Genomic DNA, 23392 nt, shown 5'->3' on the forward strand with positions numbered 1-23392 from the left:
TTTTCTCTTCGTAGCATCAGCATGATGCTTTTTCAGAGGCGGCATTGGCACTTGCGCTTGTTTATCTTTCTTGGGTGACCGCTTTTCATAGGCTATCAAGTGGAGAACGTTATCTGTCAGCGCAGGGCGCGGCTACACGTCGGGAAGTTTCTCGTGCGTTATCAATAACTCTATCCATTGTTTGTTGTCACCAAAACCTGTATAATCTCATTGTACGAACGACGGGAATTGTATACTACTCGCTCGAAGACACGCGGGTACCAGCGATTACTCTCGAAGCTTCGATGACTCATGCCTAAAAGCTGGTGCGCTTGACCCTCAATCAGATTTCGACGATCGCTGACTGTATTCGCCACTGTCATTGTGCTTTGAGTGTCGCTTGTTTCTGTGGGCCCAAGTTCGTTCAATAAAACAATAAACTTGTGCCCTTCAGTTTTCTGCTGCGTCCTTTATGGTCACACTATGTGACAGAGTTACGCTGGTTGAGGTAAGAATGGCGATGGCATATACGTGCAAAGTGCGACACGTCTGGGGCATCATTTAGGTACTGTGTACCACTGATGGCACACTGGTCCATACGCATTCTGGAATAATTGCCTTGGACGACCCCTTTCTATGTAACACATCTCGAATGGCTAAAAGAAACCCTTGAAAAATTATTCATCCCCGAAATGAAAATCAATACGTGACGGAGCAGGTGCGTTATCAATATTCGTGAGCTGATATAAAGTTGCAAGTTTCATTTATGAAATGCAATAGAACATGCGCATTCTACAGGATTGTCTAAAACCAAATATGCGAATGTTTATTGCGTTAGTCAAAGAGAATAACGTATATACCAGAAAGTGGTGAATATAGTTCACCATGCAACGAACACATTGGTGTAGCTTACGAATGCCTGATACCGCCAATTAATGTCCAGGTTTTAAACAGGAAGCAAAGAAACAAGTATTGACAATATTATCTGCGTACCTGTTCACCAGCCAGAGGCTCATATACGCCTCTTCTGTGGTAGTTTAATATATTCTTCTGATAATTATGCGCAAACATGCCTGCCCAAACCGCAGCTGTCCAAAAAACACCTAGCACGCAGTAAGCAGGCCGCCATGCGAAACACTGGAAATAAAAATCACTTTCTAAATGAAGGACGTGACATTCTGCCGTTTTGAAGGTGTTTGAAGGCGACTTTAGATGAGCGTATTCGCTGTACTAATAAAAAGTTGAAACGGTTGGGCACCCTATTATATTTGCCAATAGGTGATGTATCAATAATAAACTGAATCCAGTGAGAGGATGCAATTCTCGGAACCATCTTATCGCTAATATAATTGTTGCCTTGTTTCACGCTCAATTTTTGCCTCTGCTGACGAGCCAGTATTAGGCAAGCTGAGTTGGGCAAATTGTGACATCGCGAAATTAGGTAACCAATCAATTTACTGACTTTACAGCGTCCGCCCAGTGTGCTTGGTGGCATGAACCAACATGGTATGTTAGGGGCAGTCCTGGTGTCCTTGCGTATAAGACATGACGCCGTCACCTTCCTGGTGTAGTCAGGTAGCAACGCAACATTGGCGTACGCATGCATATGTTTATTTGCACAGACCGATTTGTGTGAAGAGTGCGCCGCACTCTCTGAGCGCTGCTGATGGTTTTGTTTATTAGTCGAACTAGGGCTCAATTAGAACATCACCATAGCATCCCGATGTGAACTCAGGAACATGGCTGCCGCAGCAACAGCCCGTATCATCGCTTGCAGTGGCAGAAACAGTGAATATCACGGTATATACCTGCTCACCTACTTGACTGACACAGTGTTTCAGTGCAACATTCGAATTTTCAAAACGTCAGTTGGCTGGCTGTGTAATGAGTTAGGATAGACTCACATCTGCGGAGACACTGCGGCAGCCAAATTAGGCTTTCCGAGCAAATTGTTTTGACTGGGCTGCAGAGCAAGAGTTCGTGCGATCGTTTCGGCTACTCCCGGCTTCAAGCGTTTTGCGTGCATCGCGAACCTGGGCCATGCCCAGTGCAGTGGCGTCATCGGAACATTCGGACACCTACAAGGACCTGGGTTTCACCACGGACCGAGAAACCTGCGAAGTGTCCACATTATATCGGAAGGCTCAGAATGGTGATCGGGCTGCCTACAGGCGCAACAGGTGCCGAAATCAGTCGTGGCGACCCACTCGGTGCCACTTCACTGAACGGGCTGAAAGGCGAAGGATGTTACTTGGCATCAACAAAGACCGCCTCAGCCATCGACCTCTCTACGCGGCAAGTGATTTGACTCACGTACTGCGTGAGCAAAAGCGTAAGTTTGACCCTAAGTAATAGTGCTATTGACGAGTACTGTATTCGCGGTAGCCGAAAGTGCTATCCAGGTCGCCGGATGCCGGGCAACAACCTTCCGTCGAGCGCCAAGAATTACGGCGCCGTTGCAGATCGTGGACCATGCGTTTTCGGCATGGTCTGGGCTACCAGGGGGGAGCTGCGAATTTTCAAGAACGACCGACAAAATTCGGTGACGCTAGGCCCCATTTCTGCAGCCAATGTTAAACTGGGGACCATTATTCACAGAAAGAGTGGATTGCTCACAACTGTATCCAAAATTTTGTGGTTGCTAACTGGATGAGTATGAATCTGGACTGGGAGACAGTCAATCACAGCTTGAATTCTGTGGACCCGATCACGGGCACACACATGCGAAAATAGAAAGTTATTGTCAAAAAAGTGAAACTCCACCTCCTTAGCGGCGGGTACAGGATAACTGCACCACTACTGCTGTCTCAACTACTACTGCAACTCAACTGGTAGTTAGTTTATGGCCACATGCTCTGCGCAGACACTTTCTCGCGTTTGTTAGAAGCCATGGATTGCTCGGGGCTACACATTATGAAGACTGGTTCTTGCGATTGTTAGAAGCAATCGTTCGGCGCTATACAGTAGGAAGATGCATAAAAAGTAACAGAAAATAAAGCATATTTGTCTAGGCTCTTACTTGTATGAGTCTTTCTTGGTATTCCTGCGTGCTTACACGGTACGTGCGGGGCAAACCACTTCCACGCTAGACAGCGCCCACTTCGTCTCGCAGTCTTAAATTTATTGTGAGGAACGAGCGATCTATTGAATACCCAGTGTGAAAACCAGGCGCGCACAAATCCGCGATCGGAAATACTAGTGCAAGCAGTTAAGAAGCCCCACCATTTCTACGCAAAGGAAAGAGAAGGAACCACGAGTAATCTGTTGAAAGCCTAGTGTGAAAGTCAGGCACAGACCAATCAGTGTTCGGAAATGTGAGCGCAAGCACGTAACGAGGCACGCTGATCCAATGTAGAGGGAAGAGGAGGAGAACGTTTTGTCGTTATTAAATTAGAAATTAGTCTAATAATCATGCCATGTACGGTCGCAATCGTTTTGAGCGTGAACACGGGAGCGCGTGACTTTCGATACTACCACCGCAGTTAAGCGGCGCCTCAGAATATCTGTGCGCATGCGCGCTGGGAGTAGCTTCCCTTCACGCACATCAGGTTATCGGAGCGCTCGCTTGACGTCTGCTAGCTGTTTTTGTTTCCTCGGTGGTGACCGAATTATCACTGTAAGCAAAGTCGAGATGCTTCCAGCTTAAATGGTGTGTTCCTCATCCTTAGCGTTACGCTAATTACCTGGAAACCGTTACCTGATTTTCTTTTTCTTTTCTCCCAGGTTTTTTGGTCACACAATGCCGAAAACAAGCTAGGAAACGCAAACGTCTGAACTTTTATTTTGGGCATTTTTCACAATATAATGAAAGACGTAGAAAAGTAACAGCTGTAAACTGGATTAATCGTTGTTTCATTTTCTACATTATTTTGTAATATTCGCTTTTGCAGCAACAACTGCTGCCGTTGTAGGCCATAGGGCAGAGTACAGGGCAGGCACAAAGTTACTTGCTCTAAGATGATCCCACTCTTGGCAAACAGCTACCAAATGGAATGCATATTTAGCGCCAGAGAATAAGGAAAGGACAGAAGGCAGACGACACCCCCACCGCCATCCTTGTGTTCTTGTTCGCTGGCGCCAAATACGCTTGCCAAGTCAGTTTACCAACACGCCCAACAAATGACAAGACTACCCACAGCTCATCCGCTCATGCCGAATGAAAAGGGTGTCGCACCATGGCTGCTTTTATGCAGCCCCATACATGTTCGCAGATGTTCATACCAGCCCCCTTGGGCGGCCAGGAGAGCAGACGCACCCTACGAGTTTCTGGGTGCTCTGTCACAATTTTCACAGTGTGCACCGGCGCAAGGTCATGCTGGAACACACAATCAGCATATGGAAAAGCGGCGTGAGCACAAGGAAGGAGCACGTTGTCCAAGATTTCGCTCCAGAAGCTCTGCCAAGTAAGAGTGCCCTCGACGCGGTGTAGATGCCCGAGATCATGTCTTGACAGCGCGCCACACGCGTTCACGCAGGTGCGTCCACTCGCCGCGACTCCCTGCAGATTGGCAGGCTCGTAACTGCATAGAAATTATATTAAATTCAGTTCTTCTCGCAAAATAAAGTCTGCCCAGAAAGTTTTCTTACCGTGTCCCTCTTGCGCGCCACAGCCGCAGGCATTGATTTTCTACTGTTGGAAAAGTCTACATGACTCGTCCGAGAAGATTACTCGGTCCCGGTCATCGGAAGTCCACAAGGCCTGAGTTTTGACAAATTGCAGACGTGACACCTTGTTCCAAGCGGGGAGAACGGGCTTTCGTGCCACTTAACTTCGCAATCCAGCACTCCTGAGGCATCGCCGTATGTTTACAACGAAAGCATCCACATCTAGCAGCTGCCGCTCTTCCTTGACAGACTGAAACGGATTCTCAACTACTGCAGCTACCGTAAGCGCGTCTTTATCGGTCGTTGCCCCTGCGCGACCCCTGTGTGGGGCGAGAGAAAAGTGACCGTCCTTCCTGAATGCTTGGATTATCTTGTTGACACTCTTCAGCGGCTTCTGCACCAATGCGCCGATGGAGCGCTGAGAATATCCCTTCAGCGAAAGTTTTACTATTTTCCGCCTCTCGTCTTCAAGAACAAGGTGCCATGCTGATGTGGCTCTGATCAATGCGGTAATATGAACAGATAGATATCTCTCCTCGAACACAGGGGTGGTCACAGTTACGCCAACGAGTTAAATACGCATGCATCGCATAAACTTAGCTAATAACCAACAATGACATTGGGAACGTCGGCAAAAAACTTTTCAAGTTTATTCATACATCGTGTGGAATGTGATTTCAAGTCCCGCCTTGTTATCCCTGTTGAAGTGCACGGCTCCCTTGTTGCGGTGCGCGTGTAGCAGACGACACGCGCGTGCTTGCGAGACGCAATGCTCTCGAAAATAGAATTCTCACACGCCAGACGCACTGCGCATGCGCAATGCTTCTCTGTGCCGCCGATAAACAGCGCTGGCAGTACGGAAAGCCACGCGCTCCCTTGTTCGCCCTTAAAAAGATCGGTATTGTACAGCCCTCAGCACGCTTTCTTTCTTTCTTTCTTTATTGATTTATTTAAGACAATGAACAGATTGTCTTAGGGGACACGGCTAAAGGCAAAACATTTGCCTGACTAGGCCGTGCCACCCGTACATTGGCAGCAACATGGCAGTGGCAGGCTTTCAGGAGGTCACACATGAAATTAAAGTAGTACACATTTTCAACACTTGAGTACACAATTCGCGTAAGAAGAAAGAAAAAAAAAGGTTAAAGTTTATACAGTTTTCTAATCAATTGAAGCACAACAACGACAAAAAAAAGTATGTACGAAATTTTCCACACCTGTTTTCCACACCTTAACACGAACGCTCCGCAGCATGGCCTGGACCAGCTTAGACTGGCGCCAGCGCCGCGAAGTATTGTGCTCTGTTATGTCGGTACGTTTGTGACGGCTTGCGATAGCTGGAACACAGCTCGATTTGAGTGTTTTACTTGTCTTTCGCTTTTGCCTGACAGGCGGGGAGAGTGCGCTCATGTGACATGTTCGTCCCGCCACTTTTCGCTCGTGCCTGCGGTCTCGCGCGCGTCCAGAAAACATGTTGCGGTTTACTTATTTCGGCAAGGCCAAATGGCTGGCGACAGCTCACGCGCCTCTGGAGTTTGGCCTCAAAGCTGGCGCTTCAGGGAAATTATAAATAGGAAAAGGAGAGCAAATGAAGTTTATCGGCGTTTGTAAAGGTTCGACAATAAATAAATTTGCAAATCCACTGGCATAGTTGTTCACGTTCTTCATTTATTGTATTCTCTGACAGCGCGCGTCGCAGTGCTCTCGCAGTTTAGTGTCTGATTTTTTGTTTAGTCCGCACTGCACTGGAGATTCATTGTAGGGGCGTAAAAGCTGTGCGTGTCCTGAGCAAGAAAGACGCGTGGATGCGATTGAAACTAAGCTTTTAATGTCTATCGGCAAAAAGCACTACGTGGGATCTTGTCGGATAAGACACCGACTCTTTAAGGCAAATATTGTTTGATTTTATTGGATTTAATGCCCCGAAGTGACTCAGGCTGCGGATTCTGTAGTGAAGCACTCCGGATAACTTCGGCCACTGGCGCTTCTGTCTATAACGTGCAGTAACATCGCAAAGAAGACGGGCCTCTAGCATTTCGCCTCCATCAAAGTGCAACCCCTGTGGCCGGAATCAAACCCCTGTCTTCAGGGCTAGCAGATGAGTACCCTAACAACTGAGATATCGGGGCGGCATTATTATACAAACTAGGAAGCCCCTGGACATAGATGCAACGAGTTCAAGGGTGCAAGCCGATGGAGAACACTGGTTGGCCTATATTAGATAAAACGTTTGGGATATTCTGCGGTGGATGTAAACTCTTGATGGCATCTTGAAAAAAATGCCTCTGACATGCATGGTACATAATTTTGCGCGCAGATTGGGATCAAGACGAAATATTACTGTGAATTGCCGTTGCTCATATAGGAATTCATCACGGGCACAAACCACGGGTGACATCTCGGGGCAATTTATGTCAAACAGCCTAGCCATTCATAATACCATGGCATAAAGCGATAAGAAAGCACGAAGTAACGCGTTTTCAGGCAGCTAACAAGATGGAACAGCACGGTAGCGCTAATGCCGACATAGGCGCAGCGACAGGCCAATAAATATACGATAGTTTGGAATGGCTTTAGATCTCAGGCGATGTAAATCTATGCATCTAAGAATCATCCACTCAAGATGCCTCGAAGGGGACCGAGCGAACAATGCCTCGCTATTGTTTACATGGCTCGCACAATATCCCAAAGAGAAATAGCCGCTGCAGTAGAGCGGCCCGTTTCTACCGTTAACAGAACTGTCCGGGCATTCAGAGAAGAAGACAGGATAGATGATTCTACACGTGCAGTTCAGGAGCGGGCAACAACCACAGAAGAACATGTTCTCACTGTCGCTGCTTTCGTCGACGACCCCTCCCTCACCGTAAGCAAAATACGCGATGACCTTGGTCTGCACGTGATTGCAGACACTGTGCGCAGAAGGCTGCATGAAACGGTCATGCAAAGCCGGGTCGCCGTGGGGAACCCAGTATTTGACGCGTCTCATCGCCACCAGCAACTGCAGTTCACGCAAAAGCACGAGGACTGGGTTTTCACTGACGAATTAACTTTTTGTACTCGGTGGAACCAAGGCCAGAGAGCTTGGCGTCTTGTTCATTTCCGGTAAGTCCTCTTTATCCCCATTTTATGCCCATAAGGTACAGACAACACGTCAATTTTTTTTTATGTATGACAAGCGGTTCATCTGGGACGTGCGCTCAAGCCGACGCACCTCCGTCAACGTGTGGGATGCGGTCTGCCACCAGGGCCTGAGGCCAATCTACAGAATTCCAGGCCCTGTGACAGCTGATGCCTAAGTGGAAGCAATGGAGCACGTGCTCATGCCTTACGTACTGTATGGGCCTTTCCCGGAGGGTATCTTCTGGTTTCCGCATGACCGCGCCCACGTCCACACTGCACGAGCTGCGTATAAAGTTGTAGATGATCTGCAGCTTCAGCGCAGCTTCAGTGACCGAGCGGCAGTCCCCAGCTAAACTTAATCGAAAATGTTTAAGGAATGATAAAGTTCAGGCTCTCGAGGCCCTCGGTCTCGAATTTCAACAAAGCGGACCAGCTGTGGATTGCCATAAAACAAGAATGAGAGCTCCTGCGGGCGAGCAGCGAGGTGGTGAACGCAGTCTACAATATGCTGCCTGAGCGATTCACTCAGGCAGCAAATTGTACATTGGCATCAAATTCTGCCATATGCTCATGCACATGGCGCAAGCACGCGCTTCTGGATTGCCATGGAGGGAGATGGTACTTTGTACCGTGTCTTTTACTGTGTGTTATCAATGCTTTCATCATCATCATCAGCCTGGGTACACCCACTGCAGGGCAACAGCCTCTCCCATACTTCTCCAACAACCTCGGTCATGTGCTAATTGTGGTTATGTGGTCCCTGCAAGCTTCTTAATCCCAACCGCCCACCTAACTTTCTGCCGCCCTCTGCTACACTTCCCTTCCCTTGTAATCCAGTCCGTAACCCTTAATGACCATTGGTTATCTTCTGTCCTCATTCCATTTCTTGCCATTGCCCATTTCTTTTTCTTGATTTCATCTAAGATATCATTAACTCGCGTTTGTTCCCTCACCCAATCTGCTCTTTTCTTAGCCCTTAACGTTACACCCATCATTCTTCTTTCCATAGCTCGTTGCGTCGTTCTCAATTTCTGTAGAAGCCTTTTCATAAGCCTCCAGGTTTGTGCCCCGTACGTGAGTACTGGTAAGACACAGCTGTTATAAACTTTTCTTTTGAGGGATAATGGCAACCTGCTCTCATGATCTGAGAATGCCTGCCAAATGCACCCCAGCCCATTCTTACTCTTCCGATTATTTCAGTCTCATGATCCGGATCCGCAGTCACTACTGTCCTAAGTAGATGTATTCCCTTACCACTTCCTATATGAACACAACAATCAAAAATCAAACTCCGGCCATCAGTCACCAGCAGCTGCGAAGCAACTGACCACGGTGGCGGTCAGACCTGCGACGCAGCAGAGGGTGCTAAGAATCCGTGGCTCCAGACAGGCCGTCATTGGAATATGAACCTGGCAACGTTTAACGCTAGAATGTTATGTAGTGAGGCGAGTCTAGCAGTGCTATTGGAGGAATTAGAGGGTAGTAAGTGGGATATAATAGGGCTCAGTGAAGTTAGGAGGCCAAAAGAAGCATATACAGTGCTAAAAAGCGACCACGTCCTGTGCTACCGGGGCTTAGCCGAGGGACAAGAACAAGGAGTCGGATTCCTGATTAATAAGAATATAGCTGGTAACATACAGGAATTCTACAGCATTAAGGAGAGGGTGGCAGGTCTTGTTGTGAAACCTAAGAGGTAAAAATGAAGGTTGTACAGGTCTACGCCCCTACATCGAGTCATGATGACCAGGAAGTCGAAAGCTTCTATGAAAACGTGGAATTGGTGATGGGTAAAGTCAAAACAAAATACATTATACTGATGGGCGTCTTCAATGCCAAAATAGCCAAGAAGCAGGCTGGAGACAAGGCAGTGGGGGAATATGGCATAGGCACTCGGAATAGTAGGGAAGAGCTATTAGTAGAGTATGCGGAACAGAATAATATGCGGATAATCAATACCTTCTTCCGCAAGCGGGACAGCCGAAAATGGATGTGGAGGAGCCCGAACGGCGAGACTAGAAATGAAATAGACTTCATGCTCTACGCTAACCCTGGCATCATACAAGCAATGTCATCAGCGAATCGCAAGTTACTAAGGTATTCTCCATTAACTTTTATCCCTAATTCTTCCCAATCCAGGTCTCTGAATACCTCCTGTTCACAGGCTTTGAATAGCATTGGAGAGATCGTATCTCCCTGCCTGACGTCTTTCTTTATTGGGATTTTGTTGCTTTCCTTGTGGAGGACTATGGTGGATGTGGAGCCGCTGTACATATCTTCCAGTGTTTTTACATATGGCTCGTCTACACCATGATTCCGTAAGGCCTCCATGTCTGCTGAGGTTTCGACAGAATCAAACGCTTTCTCGTAAGCAATTAAAGGTATATATAAGGGTTGGTTATATTCCTCTCATTTCTCTATCACCTGATTGATAGTGTGAATATGGTCGATTGTTGAGTAGCCTTTACGGCTTTAGCGGCGGACAACTCTTTGAGCCATCATTTCTCGTGCAAACCTTGACTGATTTGTCCTTATTCTGTAGTTATGCTTACAATCAGCATGTTTAAAGGTTTTGTTTGGTTCCCAACGATGGCCAGCAAAAAGGATGACATCATAAAGCTGTTGTATGCACACGGCAAGCCATGCACCGCCACTTCAGAGAATCATATACATGCGGTTCATCTATATATGTAGCCGCCACTCAGCGACATTCATGCAGTGTCATTCGTACTAAATTGTGACGCACCCATTCGTCGTACAACGTTCCGGGTGATGTCATACACGCGTGTCTGTGTCTGCGTGGCGCTTAAAAGTCTGAAAAAGTAAAGACTGACTACTTGAAACATCCGCCAGATCCCATGCCCTGTGGGAATCAATTTTATGCGAAGCAGTGCGCGGGGAGCCTGCCATGTTAACGAAACGACCATGAGAGCACCAACACCCAGGTGGCTAGAAACATAGGCAGGCAGCAAGGCAGCCAGCCAGGCATGCAGACGGACGGATGGACGGACGGACAGACAGACACAGACAGACCGACAGACAGACAGGCAGGCAGACAGACTGACGTTAGACTGGGGCAAATATAAAGGAAGAATAAACATATTAAATCAATAGATAAATAAACATAATGAGAAAAATAAGGAAAAAATTGTAATGAGCCCCTCCCGTGCCACTAAGTATAACGGGATCTTAAAAATAGGGAGAGAGATAAGGAAAGGAGGAAGAAAAAAGAACGAAAAAAAGAGGGATAGAGAGAAAGATAAAAGGGGTAGAGCTACTATCTGGCTCGCCACGACCAAGGGAACGGGCAAGGAAATCAGGGGCGTTTATTGAATATCATTTGATTGATGTTTTCCTATTGTTTCTTTCTGGATTTTCATTCTCTTGTCATCTGGTTTCGTACTTCTTTCTTGTCTTGTTATGGCTTGATTCTTGAATAGAGATGGTGTCATTCTTCTGTGTCTTGAGTTTCCTGTTTTAAACTTAAAAACTTAAACTTAAAAACTTAAAAACCTAAAAAAACTCAAATACATCTTTAAGTAGGAGTACAGTGATAGATTTCTTTTAAGGTTTTATTTATCCTATCTATTTTTAATATGTTGTGGCATTCTTGTGTGGAAGATGGAATTTTTTTTTTTGTAGAAAGAATGTGTAATGCTGAGTCGTTTGAGGGAAGATACAAATAGCAATAGTTATCTATTCAATATAGTTTGACTATTTTGTGTTTCACTTTTAAGTACCTCTAAATTGTTATAATAATATGAATAAGGTTACACTTTTCTATTTTTGCTCCCAGTTTTGATTTTAATTACTTTGGTTATTGAGAATTGTATGTTCAATGGCTTTTTTCATATACATATACGTTTGTGGGTATATATATGCATATTAGTGCGTGCATATATATAGCGGGTGTTCTATAGATTTGAAAGAGTTTGTAGCTGGATTTAACTTTCTTTTGATATACGTTGCTAATTTGAGTAAATTAGATTTCAATTGCTAATTGAGAATAGATACCAAAGATTTTTTTTTTCAACATATCACTTGGTCAAACCACCAGCATATTCAAATACTTGGTCTTACTGCCTAGATTGTAATGTCACCTTTTCTTTTTTTACTAGAACTATGGGGTATTCTTTTTATCGACTTTTAATGCTGCAGGATTACTAATAATTTCCCATTTGTTAGGTGATTTGTTACTTTTCAGAATTTTGTTCAGCTCTTTTCTTTCTTCGTTATTCTCAGTACATGTAGATAGATAATGATAAATTTTTTTTTTTGCAACAGAGCCACATCTACATTTATTTCTTTCTATGATGTTAAATCTCAAGAAATAATGTGGTAATCTTTCATGACACGCGACACCTTGTGTAGTGTAATAATTTAATGGAAGATGTGCAGGTATATTTCCTACGTCTTCAATCTATTCTGCTGCATATGTTTTATTAGCGTTCTTCTAATGATTGTTCCATTTTTCTGCGCGTTGTTTAGATAATAAGTTTCTGAGGAAGGATTTCGTCATTGGTAATGTTATTTGTACGCCGTACTTCCATGCTGTTTTTGCCAACTCATCTGCAATTTCATTACCTACTATTCCTGAGTGTCCCTTTAGATATGTTATTGTAATTTTATGATTTAAAGGTATTTTTGTATCTCGTTTTTTATTTTATTTACGAATTGATTGTTATTATACGGATTCTTTAGACCTCGTAATGTAGACAGACTGTCAGTTAAAATTTGGAAATGATAACGCTCCATTAGATTTGATATATAATTAATAGCTTCTAATATAGCCGTAATTTCTGCATCAAAATTAATAGAGTATTCCGGAAGGGAAAATTCTTTTTGTTCATGAATTTTGTTTTCTCTTGTAGTAAATACAAATGCTGCGCCAGTTTTTTCACCATCTTTTGAACCGTCAGTATATATGTTGTAATCAGCCTTGATTGATTCAGTTCTGTAGTCTAGTTCGACTCTTAAAGCAGGGTGAGTATGCCATAATTCTATTTTCTCAGCTATATTTGATATCTTGAAAGACTTTTCTTTAAATATGAAATTGCTGCCTTTGTGGAATATATCGTATAAAGCATTTTCCTGTTCTATAGTTAAGTGTATTGGTGTGACATTACATATGACTAGAAGAGCCATATTTGATATTGTGCAGAAACCCTGGCATATTTTTATTTAAAGTATTCTCTGAATTGATGTAAGTTTTCTTATAATGTGTGTATGTTGTTTGTACCATGCTTGAGAGCCATAAGTAATCATTCTTTCGATTCCTCTTATATAGATTTGTCTTAGTTGCTTAGGTTTCATTCCCCAATTTATTTTACTGAATTGCGGTATTTTGGCTGTCACTTGAGTGATCTTGTTTTTTACCTCTTTCATGTATGGAATAAAGGTTAGCCCTTTGTCAAAAATCACACCTAGAATTTTTAGTTCATCTTTATTCTTTATTAAATCATGGCCTAATTGTAGTTTTGGTGGTTTGCCTTTGTATTTATTTCCTAGAACTAAGGATTCGCATTTTTGAGGATTAAAACTTCATGCTTCATTGCCTATTCTTTCTATGTGTGCTCTACTAGTGCCCTTGACTGTTAAAGTGACATCGTCTGCGAATGCTTGTATGGTGACATTTTTTGGCATTCTAGTATTTAAAAGCTCTGAAATAGTGAGATTCCATAATGTAGGGCTGAGTGGGGGTCCTTGAGGAGAACCACTTTCTAATGTTTTGCTAAAATTGACTGTAGAAGACCTATAAATTATAATTCTTTCTGTCAAAATGTTCGCTGTAATTGTAATGAAATATGTACGTAAATAATGCTTCTTCATAATATCAATGATTATTTCTTTATTAATGTTCCCGAAAGAATTTTTGATGTTCAAGGAAATTATAAGGGACTGCATTTTATCAAGCTTTGCCTTGTTTATGACCTCTTTTATATTGTCTAGTGCATTAATTGCGGTTGTGCCATGTTTAAATCCATATTGATTTAGTGGTAGTAAATCATTTACCACTAAGAAATGATAAATTCTATTGTTAATCAATTTTTCAAAAACTTTTCCTAGTATTGAGGTAATTGCAATAGGGCGGTTATTTTCTTCGAGTTTATCTGATTTCCTGTTTTTGGGTGTTATAATGATCCTGGAAGATTTTCATCGTTTTGGAAAGTAACCTAATTTAATACAACTGTTGAAAATTTTTATAAAGAATTGTTTATGTGAATAGTAAAGTGTTTGGATAAATTAGGTACTTAAGTTATGTGGTCCTGGGGCAAATCGTTTTTTTAAGATTTTGCAATATACAGTCTACTTCTGTAGTAGTAAAAGGTAAGAATTCATGGTTTTCTATTTTATCTGAAGTAGTTGGATTAACAGGTGTTTTGTTGTGGCTTTCTTCAGGGTTGTACAATTTTCCTTGTAGACGTTGGACAGATTCTTCTTGTGTTCCTGTTTGAAGACCATTATCTCTTTAATAACCGGAATTATCACAGGATCCTTAATTTTGTTTGTGCCTAATTTGTATGGAAGAATAAATGGATTTTTGTTTTTCACAGTAGAACACAATTCTTTCCAAGATGAGTCCTTCGCTCTACTTATGTTATTGTTTTACTCATGTAATGCCGCTAGATATACTTGTTTAAAACTTTTTTTGTTGTCCTCATTTGCTTTTTGATATCTTCTTCCTAATGCTATTACTTTATTCCTTTCTATTTCTAATTCTATGTTTCACCATGGTTTTGCTATTGAATCTGTTGTTTTTATTTTTTCGTATATTTTTTACTAAGTTTTCGATTTTAGAATAAAAAGTGTTTATTATTAATTCTATCTGAGTAGGATCTACTATGTCGTCTTTTACTATTTCTTGGAACCATGCGTCTCGTTTGAGTTATTCTAGTACCTGATATTCTCCCTTCATAGTTAGGCGTTTTATAGGTTCAGTATGTTTATTGAAAGCTGTTATTGCTATATACCTATGGTCACTAAGAGAGTTTTCTTCCAGAACCTCCAATTTTTGTATTTTGTTTGCCATCGTTTTATTGATAATAGATAAGTCAATCCAGCTTTTCCAATTTTTAGTTTCAAAAGTAGGGAGTGAATTTCGTTACTTAGTATATTTAAATCGTTTCTAACAATGAATTCGACAAGTTTATCTCCTCTTGGTTCAGAGGTTTGGTCTCCCCATACTATGTTTTTAGAATTAATGTCTCCTATAATTTTTACATTCTCTTTATCTTTTAATTTTAAAATTTCTTCAATCTCTAACAAATAGGGTTCGATGTTATCTTTTGGTGAAACGTAACAGTTAATTATGTTGATGTATTCGTCTTGCCATTTAATTGTTATAGCTATTATATTTTGTGTGGTAAGTAATGGGAAAATATGGATTTGTTCGTTATGGATTATGATGACTGTTTTTGGGAGAACTGGGTGACTTACTATTTTCGATTTTAATGAATAGCCTATTATTTTATTGTTTAGTAAGTAAGGTTCCTGAACAACTGAAATATCCTGTTGAAAGTGGGTCTGTAAATTATTTAATTGAGTTGTAGCTTTTATTGATCTAGCTTGATTTAGCTGAATTATGTTTAATGAATTAGTACACATTTTTTATGATTAATAAAAACAAGAGAAGAGTTTCTTTTTGAGCGGAAATACAAGTATGAAATGAGACCTTGAGCTAGTTATTTTGAAACAAATACCATTCGTCTCCTCTGAGACTCATAGGCTTCATCAGAGGCGAGACATGTTGCATCCCACATGGAATGTTTCTTATAGCTAAAGCCCTTCTCCTTGCATACAGGGCAGGACTTAGTCTCTGCCTGGCATTCGCTGTAGTAGTGGGCTCCACCACATTCTGTGCATCTTACCTCTCTGGATCTGCACTGTTTCTCTATGTGCCCGAAACGTGCACATCTGGAACATTTTGAGACGAGAACATTCTCCTAGACTCTGCAGCGGGCCCAACCAATGTTTACATGGCCTCGTTTCACCATTTTATTTGCAAGTTCTCGGTTGCTTATTCTTAAGGTGACAGATTTTAATGACTCTTTTTTAGTCATCCAAACTATTTTGACCTCCTCCTCGTTTCCATTGAGGTTGGTTTGCGGGATGATTCTCTTCTCTCTGGAATCTCCTTTTCATTGACTCCTAGGTCCACGCCAACAATCTTTACTTCGGGAGAAAGACCTTCGGAAATTCTTGTGGAGAAATGACGCGTCTCCTGGTTGGCCTTAAGGCCTGACTCTAAGCTCATGAGATCCTCGACTTTCATCATCATCATCATCATCATCATCAGCCTGGTTACGCCCACTGCAGGACAAAGGTCTCTCCCATACTTCTCCAACAACCCCGATCATGTAATAATTGTGGCCATGCTGTCCCTGCAAACTTCTTAATCTCATCCACCCACATAACTTTCTGCCGCCCCCTGCTACGCTGCCCTTCCCTTGGGATCCAGTCCGTAACCCTTAATGACCATCGGTTATCCTCCCTCCTCATTACATGTCCTGCCCATGCCCATTTCTTTTTCTTGATTTCAACTAAGATGTCATTAACTCGCGTTTGTTCCCTCACCCACTCTGCTCTTTTCTTATCCCCTAACGTTACACCTATCATTCTTCTTTCCATAGCTCGTTGCGTCGTCCTCAATTTGAGTAGAACCCTTTTCGTAAGCCTCCAGGTTTCTGCCCCGTAGGTGAGTACTGGTAAGACGCAGCTATTATACACTTTCCTCTTGAGGGATAATGGCAACCTGCTGTTCATGATCTGAGAATGCCTGCCAAACGCACCCCAGCCCATTCTTATTCTTCTGATTATTTCTGTCTCATGATCCGGATCTGCCGTCACTACCTGCCCTAAGTAGATGTATTCCCTTACTACTTCAAGTGCCTCGCTGCCTATTGTAAATTGCTGTTCTTTTCCGAGACTGTTAAACTTTAGTTTTCTGCAGATTAATTTTTAAACCCACTCTTCTGCTTCTGCTTCTGCTTCCATTAAACCCACTCTTCCTCGACTTTATCTGCAACTATTGCAACTCCGTCTTTGATGCTCTTGACTTCAACATCAATGAGACCGAACTCAGTTGGCTCGAAGTTGTTTAGCTCTTATTAGTTTAGCTCTTATTTGCTGTTGAGGGTTCTCGGTACCTGTTGTATCTTTAATTAGCAGAGCCCTTTTGGATCCCTGCACGTTCTCGTTCTGCTCGCCTCCGACTGAGAAAGTTTGTGAGTAAGAACCTTGTTTGGACTCAGCCTCAGCCTTGTCCGTTAAGTATGCATTATGCTCAAATGTCTTAAGAGCCAAGGCTTTCATATTTTCGAATTCGTGCAAAATGGCATCTAATGCCTCTCTTGCTGGTGGCGAGTCATGTCGTACCTCAATCATTGCTTTGATGAAGCGTTCATCGATGTCCATGGCGCTCTTCAAATGTTGATCGCCTGCTCTGGATTCCGTGTTTCTTTCTTTGCACGAAACTGAACGTTCTATGTGGTTAGTATCGCTCGAGTGTAGACCTGGAGATACAGATTCTTCGTGTTTCTTTGCCTCTGGGTTGCAAGTTTGACTCCTGTTTTGAGCCTGCTTGTGCACTTTTTTTGTCACAGTGGAATCTTCTTCCCACCAATTAATTGCTTGTTGCATCAAAAACTGCGTATCACTAGTTCTGTGCAGTACGCATCCATACTGCAGCACGCTTTGATGTTAGTTCTGGGCAGTGTGGGTAAAGGCTACAAAACCAATGATTTTCTACTAATGAAAAAGGATAATTGAATAAATATATTGTTATATTTGTGTTTGTTAGGTCTCTTGCTAACTAACAGTTAAAAAAGAAGTAGCTTTGTGCGTTACTTTGAAGCTGATTGGCGTGGATTCAGAATGGCGTTTACGAGGTTCAAATTGGCCGCTCTTGCCTACATTTTGCTATGCTTTCTTCCTCGTTTATTACAAGAATATATCGCCAAACTATATTAAAATAATGGTTGGATTATACTAATTCGAGGTCGTAAATTACGAATTTCTACTTGTTATTGACGGATGGTGGTTATATAATTGAGATTTGGTGGAAGAGGAATTGACACACATGTGGCCGAAAATTAAGGCGAATTAATAAAATGAAGTTGCATTCAGTAGTCAATAACTTTTGACCTAGTTATCGTAGAGTAATGAACTTTTAGCTGGTTATTCTCCTAATTATTCCAAAGGAGTAATGCAAAATCTGAGCACCACTGCTCTAAGGGTTTTAGCGCTAAAAATTGAAGAAAATGTCGTTTTTGCCCCTAGGTCTGATGGTTTGTTTACATTTGTTTTACTGTTATTAACAAGGTCAAAATTGCACAAAAGTAATGAAACCTGGTATATTCTTGAGCGCAAAACCTTCACGAACAATTCAACACCAAGTTTGTCGACGACACGCGAGAAAAACCAGAGTTATGATTGAGAAATCCAAAAGCACTTACATTGCTGTCGCCCCCTTGGGTGGCCAGCCGGAGAGAGTAAGACAGACAGACAGACAGACAGACAGACAGACAGACAGACAGACAGACAGACAGACAGACAGACAGAAAGACAGACAGACAGACAGACAGACAGACAGACAGAGAGACAGACAGACAGACAGACAGACAGACAGACAGACAGACAGACAGACAGACAGACAGACAGACAGACACTGTCAAAGTGGCAAATGTTCACCAAGAAATGCTTCGCATTGAATGAACTCAATTCGCAAACCGCAACCAAGCCTCCATGTCTTCGCTACATAACATGTTTTCGCATCCCCACACGTAAGCAGTCTTGAGTGTCTCTGCCGAATATTTTTCCATAGGAACATACAACCATTTAAAATATAAACTGCAGTTTGCCTTTTTGAAAAATAGCAAAAAAAACATATAGGAAACGCGCATTGGAAGGGTCAAGCATGCCACCGTGAATAAGATCGGGTACCCGCTGCTTAAGTCAACAAGTTGTGGCGTGGGTGTCGAGTTGCCTTATGTTCACTTATAACTTTACATTGCATCTATGGCCAGAGACTTTCTCATTACCTAAAAAGCCAATTTCTTATCCGAGAAGGTCCCCCTTAGCGCTATTCGCCAATAAACAGACATCGAACGCTTAGTTTGAATAGCATCCACGCGTCTTTCTTGCTGAGGACACGCGTAGCTCTTACGTCCCGGCAATGGACCTCCAGTATAGCGTGGAATAAACTGGAAGCCAGACACTAACCTGCGAGAGCACTCCGATGCGTGCTGTCTGAGAAATCACGAAATGAAGAACAAAGGCAACTATACCACCGGAAAAACAGATTTATTTATTGTCCAACTTTACAAACGCCTCAAACCTACGTTTGCTCTCCATTTCATATTTATGATTTCCTTCAAGCGCCAGCCTTGAGGCTAAACTCGGAAGGCACGCGAGCTGTCACCCGCCATTTCGCTTTGCCGAGATGAGCAAACCACAACGTGGTTTCGGGAGGCGCCCGAGACCGCAGCCACGAGCGAAACTTGGCGAGAAGGAGATGTCAGGTGAGCGCACTCTCCCCGCCGGTCAGGCACAAGCGAAAGGCAAGACTAGCAGTGAAATCGATCTGCACTCCAGCTATACCGTCGAAATGTAACGAGATAACAAAGCACAACATTTCGTGGCGCTGATGTCCCTCTAAGGCGGTGCAGGCCACACTGTGGAGCATTCGTGTTAAGCATGCTGGTGGCTGTATATCTTGTAAGTAATAGTCTTTATAAACCACAATAAAGTGACTATTATTTTTCTAATAAATACATTTTTTGATACCTTGATTGTGCATGCTGTACACTTGGTTGAAGGACAAAGAAGTGAAAGAAGGCGCCGACCATGCAAAGACGGTATGTTCACGTGAGCCCCAGTTGGTCGACCACCTATAAGGCAACGTCCAAGGGACGATGGCAACCCAAGGGGCATCCAGATAAAGCAATGAAACATTAGGCGTGCCGAGGGACAAGCTTTGCCTTGATATCATTAGTTCGTTTATTTTGGGGCGTCGCCAGTGCTCCTGAAACTCTGCGCCTCGAGCCTAGCACCCCAGGTTCATTTACATTGGGCGGCGCTTACTCAAATGTGCAGCTATGAATTCATACATGCAGTTGGAGACTGTTCTTGAACTTCTTTCAAGTACATTCATTTCGACGTGTTTCTTAAAAAAACAGAATTCACTTGAACAGCGTGATAAGTACCTATTCTTTTTTTTCAGAGTTCAGTCAGACGCTGCAGTGCAAATTGGATGGGACGACGTAGATCCGTCCAAATATGTAATCAGAGCAGAAGTTCGAGGGGGCCGTCCAAGCGTGACTGGTTACACACACAACGCAGATATTTCTGACCAATTTGTGACAAATAATATTAAACAAGGTGATTATTTCTCTTTAGCTATTCAAATCGATGGTGAGCATCATAATTTCAGGGTAAGTATGGGTCTGCTATTGTATGCGCAAATTCACTATTCCGTGATCAAAATAACAAAATTATAATTTGAGAAAATATACCATATACTTTCTTTTGGAGGTTTGAAAAAGTGACAGAAATGGATCGCAACAATTCCAGCTGTTCCACTACGGTATTTCACTGCATGTTTCGCAGAGGAAACTGCACTGCCCCACTCCACTGACTTTTTTTCACGCCTTTCTTTTTGTCCGCGCTCTCCCTTCCCTCTTCCCATTTTCCTTCCCCTAGTGCAGGATAGGAAACCGGAGGCTTTAACTCTCGTTAATCTCGCTGCCTTTCTCTCATTTGCTTTTCCCTCTCTCTAATGCGCAACAAATAGCAAAATATGTGCAAACGCTTAAATGCAAAAATTTAGATGTACCACTGCCTGCTGCCAACTGTTGCCTGGTGTCCCCAATGTTCTGCATAAATCAATCTGCATCGCAGCTCACAAAATAGGTGCTGTGGAAACACGCCTTAGCGGCGATTGAATGTAGTATAATTAGGCAGAACCCATCTCACGTACTTCCTTCCGAACATGCTGAACACCCTAGCACTGCTACAGCAAAGTCCCCTCGTGGGACCCATGGGAATATATATTCACGCAAGATTGCCTGACAGATCTCAATGGCTGTGATTTTGCCGAGTTGAAGCGCCGGAACTCCACGCAGAGCTGCAGGCACGTCATGGGCCGCTGTATTTCAGTAAACACCTGCTAAATCTCTTCAAGAAGGCTATTATTTGATTTCATGAAGTCGTTCAAAGATTTTGATTTATTTGAAACGTTTTGTAGCAGGTTAAGGTTATATGTTGTAAAATACTGGATGTTTCCACAGTACGTTTAAACATTATTGCGTTGCGCACAAAGCGAACCCAGTCACCTAGGGAATGTCGAGAAACCCGCCCAGTGTACCACCACTGAGCTATCACATCGATCAAACTCACTCTCACTTTTTGAGGCATTTGTGCTCGCGTAGTTATGCAACACAATGGCTCGCCGGGCTATAGACAAATGAATATTTTAGTGGAGTGGATACCACATTGAAAATCCCAGCATAGCCCATCATAATTTTTATGCTGGGCGTGATAGAAAATGTGCAGGCCATGTTTCACACACCCTGTGACCGAGGTGCCAACGCCGGAACAAATTCAAAATCTGGGTTAGCCTCCGAAAATAACCCCATGAAAGCACGGACAAATAATGAAAGGCCCTCTAGTGCGCCAGCGAATCCCGGTTGTGGTCCGAAGACGAAGTCGGAGCCCAGAGCTGCAAAACTCATCAAAATATACTCTTCACATATGGCAGTTACGTTCAAACATGAACAATTTGGCTAGGCACATCACAATACGATTCAGGAGGGTGTTAACAAAATTTCGGAAAAAAATTTAAAGGAAGCTTAAACCTCGCCTTTAACAGTGGAACGAGATAGCATTCAAAGATCACTTACTGCATCTCGCGCATCCCAAAACTGCAGTTTAGGTAAACGTCATGTTCCCAGGGAAATGCTGACGACGAACGCAAAGTACGAAGTCGAGATTTGTGGTTGTTTCTTTTATTTCTTTTTTTTATGGTGTGCAACAAACCGAGGGGACCTCGCCACTTCTACAACGACAGGCATCAAACAGCAGCTTGAAAACGCTAGCGCGTTAAAAGGGGATTGTGTGTCAGTTACCGCCAAACAGACAGAATTAGGTTTTCTCGTATATTGAAATTATAATCCATGTTCGAAGGCTGAAAATTCAAGATTCCTTTATTTCTCCAAGAGAAAAAGGCCGGGGGAAAAAACCGGCTTGGAGCAGTTTGACGGGGTCCGGAGCCCATTTACAACATCGCAGCAGTGAAGGAAAATAAGTAAATCTTGACATACATGAATAAAAGAACCATACACAATGCAGAATTTCAATTAGACTTAATGAAAGACAAAGCAAAATTCAAGTATACAATGCACTGAAAAGTAACAAAAAGCATAAAACCACGGTATAGCAGAAACAGAAGGATGAAAACATAATTGCAATTCAACATTACAATATAATATATGAAGTTCAAACATGATACATAGCATTATTTCTGTTTATACAATGGCAAAAAATATAAAAGTATTTGCCTAATTTGGATTTGAACCTACCACATGCTAGAAAAATTGCTGAGCAATTCTTTTTTCGTTTAGCTTCATATTGTTACGCCCACAAAAGGTGTTACTTTGAAGCAGGGTAGCGTTAGATGCGATGGCCTCGATCAGCTGAGCGCCTGCCGAGATTCAGCTAGCCAGCCACCCGTCGTCTCCTTCGTCCACCACTCTTCGGTGCCCCCGCATACTGTTTGTTGAGGAACCCACTATGCACTTAAGAGCGTCACATTTCCCTCCACGCAGACCAAGCCCACCGGGCAAGTCAAACAGGCTGTCGAGAAATAAAGGGCTTTAAACGGGCGACAAGCGAAAGTTCAGTCTTTGCGGACAGCCGGCCATTTCATGTGAGACGTGCTATGCGGTAGGTTAATTCGCTGATACGCTCAGTAATAACAGGGTCCAACATAGTGGGCCAGCAGTTTTTCACAAATTCCACGTTTCCTGGTTGGTTTCCAGAGCAACACAAAATCCCCAGGGTCATATCTCACGTGTCGGCGTCGGCGGTGCCTTCGAGCTGTCTTGTGAAACAAGAGTGTGTAAAGAAGCAAGTCATCGGGCTTCTTCAGAAAGACAGACTGTCTCTGGTATACAAAGATTATTGTGGCTGGAAAACGGGAAGATAGTGTCCAGTGTATAACGAGGCGGACGAGCGGAAAGAAGAAAGAAGGGACTGTAGCCCACAACTTCATCCTTTGGGGTGTTAAATGCGTACGTAATGAAAAGTAGCACGCTGTCCCAGTTCTTATGATCTGACGCGACATACATGGGCAGCATGTTAGTAAGAGTTCTGTTCGCTGGTTCCGTAAGGCCATTTGTTTGGGGATGATACGAGGTGGAATGTCGAAACCTTGAAGCACATAGACGAAGCATCTCTTCAACCACGTCTGCAGCGAACTGCCGCCCACGATCCCTGATGATGAATCTGGGAGGTCCATGTCGGAGAATGACAAAACGCAGCAGAAAAATAGACACTTCGGTTGCAGTAGCCGATGGTAATGCGGCTGTCTCACATTAGCGTGTCAAGTGATCGGCACACACGATAATCCAGCGATTCCCATCGGATGAACGCGGGAAAGGACCAAGGAGGTCGATGCCAACTTTCTCAAAGGGAG

At 43.2% G+C, this 23392-nt stretch overlaps 1 protein-coding gene across 4 annotated transcripts in view; it reads left to right on the forward strand.

The window, feature by feature from the left end:
• The window catches only part of LOC135916092 (uncharacterized), a 145709-nt gene that overhangs the window by 38263 nt on the left and 84054 nt on the right, over window positions 1–23392 (forward strand). For 3 of the 4 annotated variants that reach the window (XM_070521311.1, XM_065449325.1, XM_065449323.1), the window contains one exon: window positions 19922–20132. In XM_070521311.1, the coding sequence (XP_070377412.1) occupies window positions 19922–20132 (211 nt within the window). The remainder of the gene's footprint in view (window positions 1–19921; window positions 20133–23392) is intronic. The other variant, XM_065449324.1, reaches the window with a different exon arrangement.

The sequence above is a fragment of the Dermacentor albipictus genome, chromosome 7, assembly GCF_038994185.2.
Source record: "Dermacentor albipictus isolate Rhodes 1998 colony chromosome 7, USDA_Dalb.pri_finalv2, whole genome shotgun sequence".
In the NCBI taxonomy this organism is placed as follows: Eukaryota; Metazoa; Arthropoda; class Arachnida; order Ixodida; family Ixodidae; genus Dermacentor; species Dermacentor albipictus.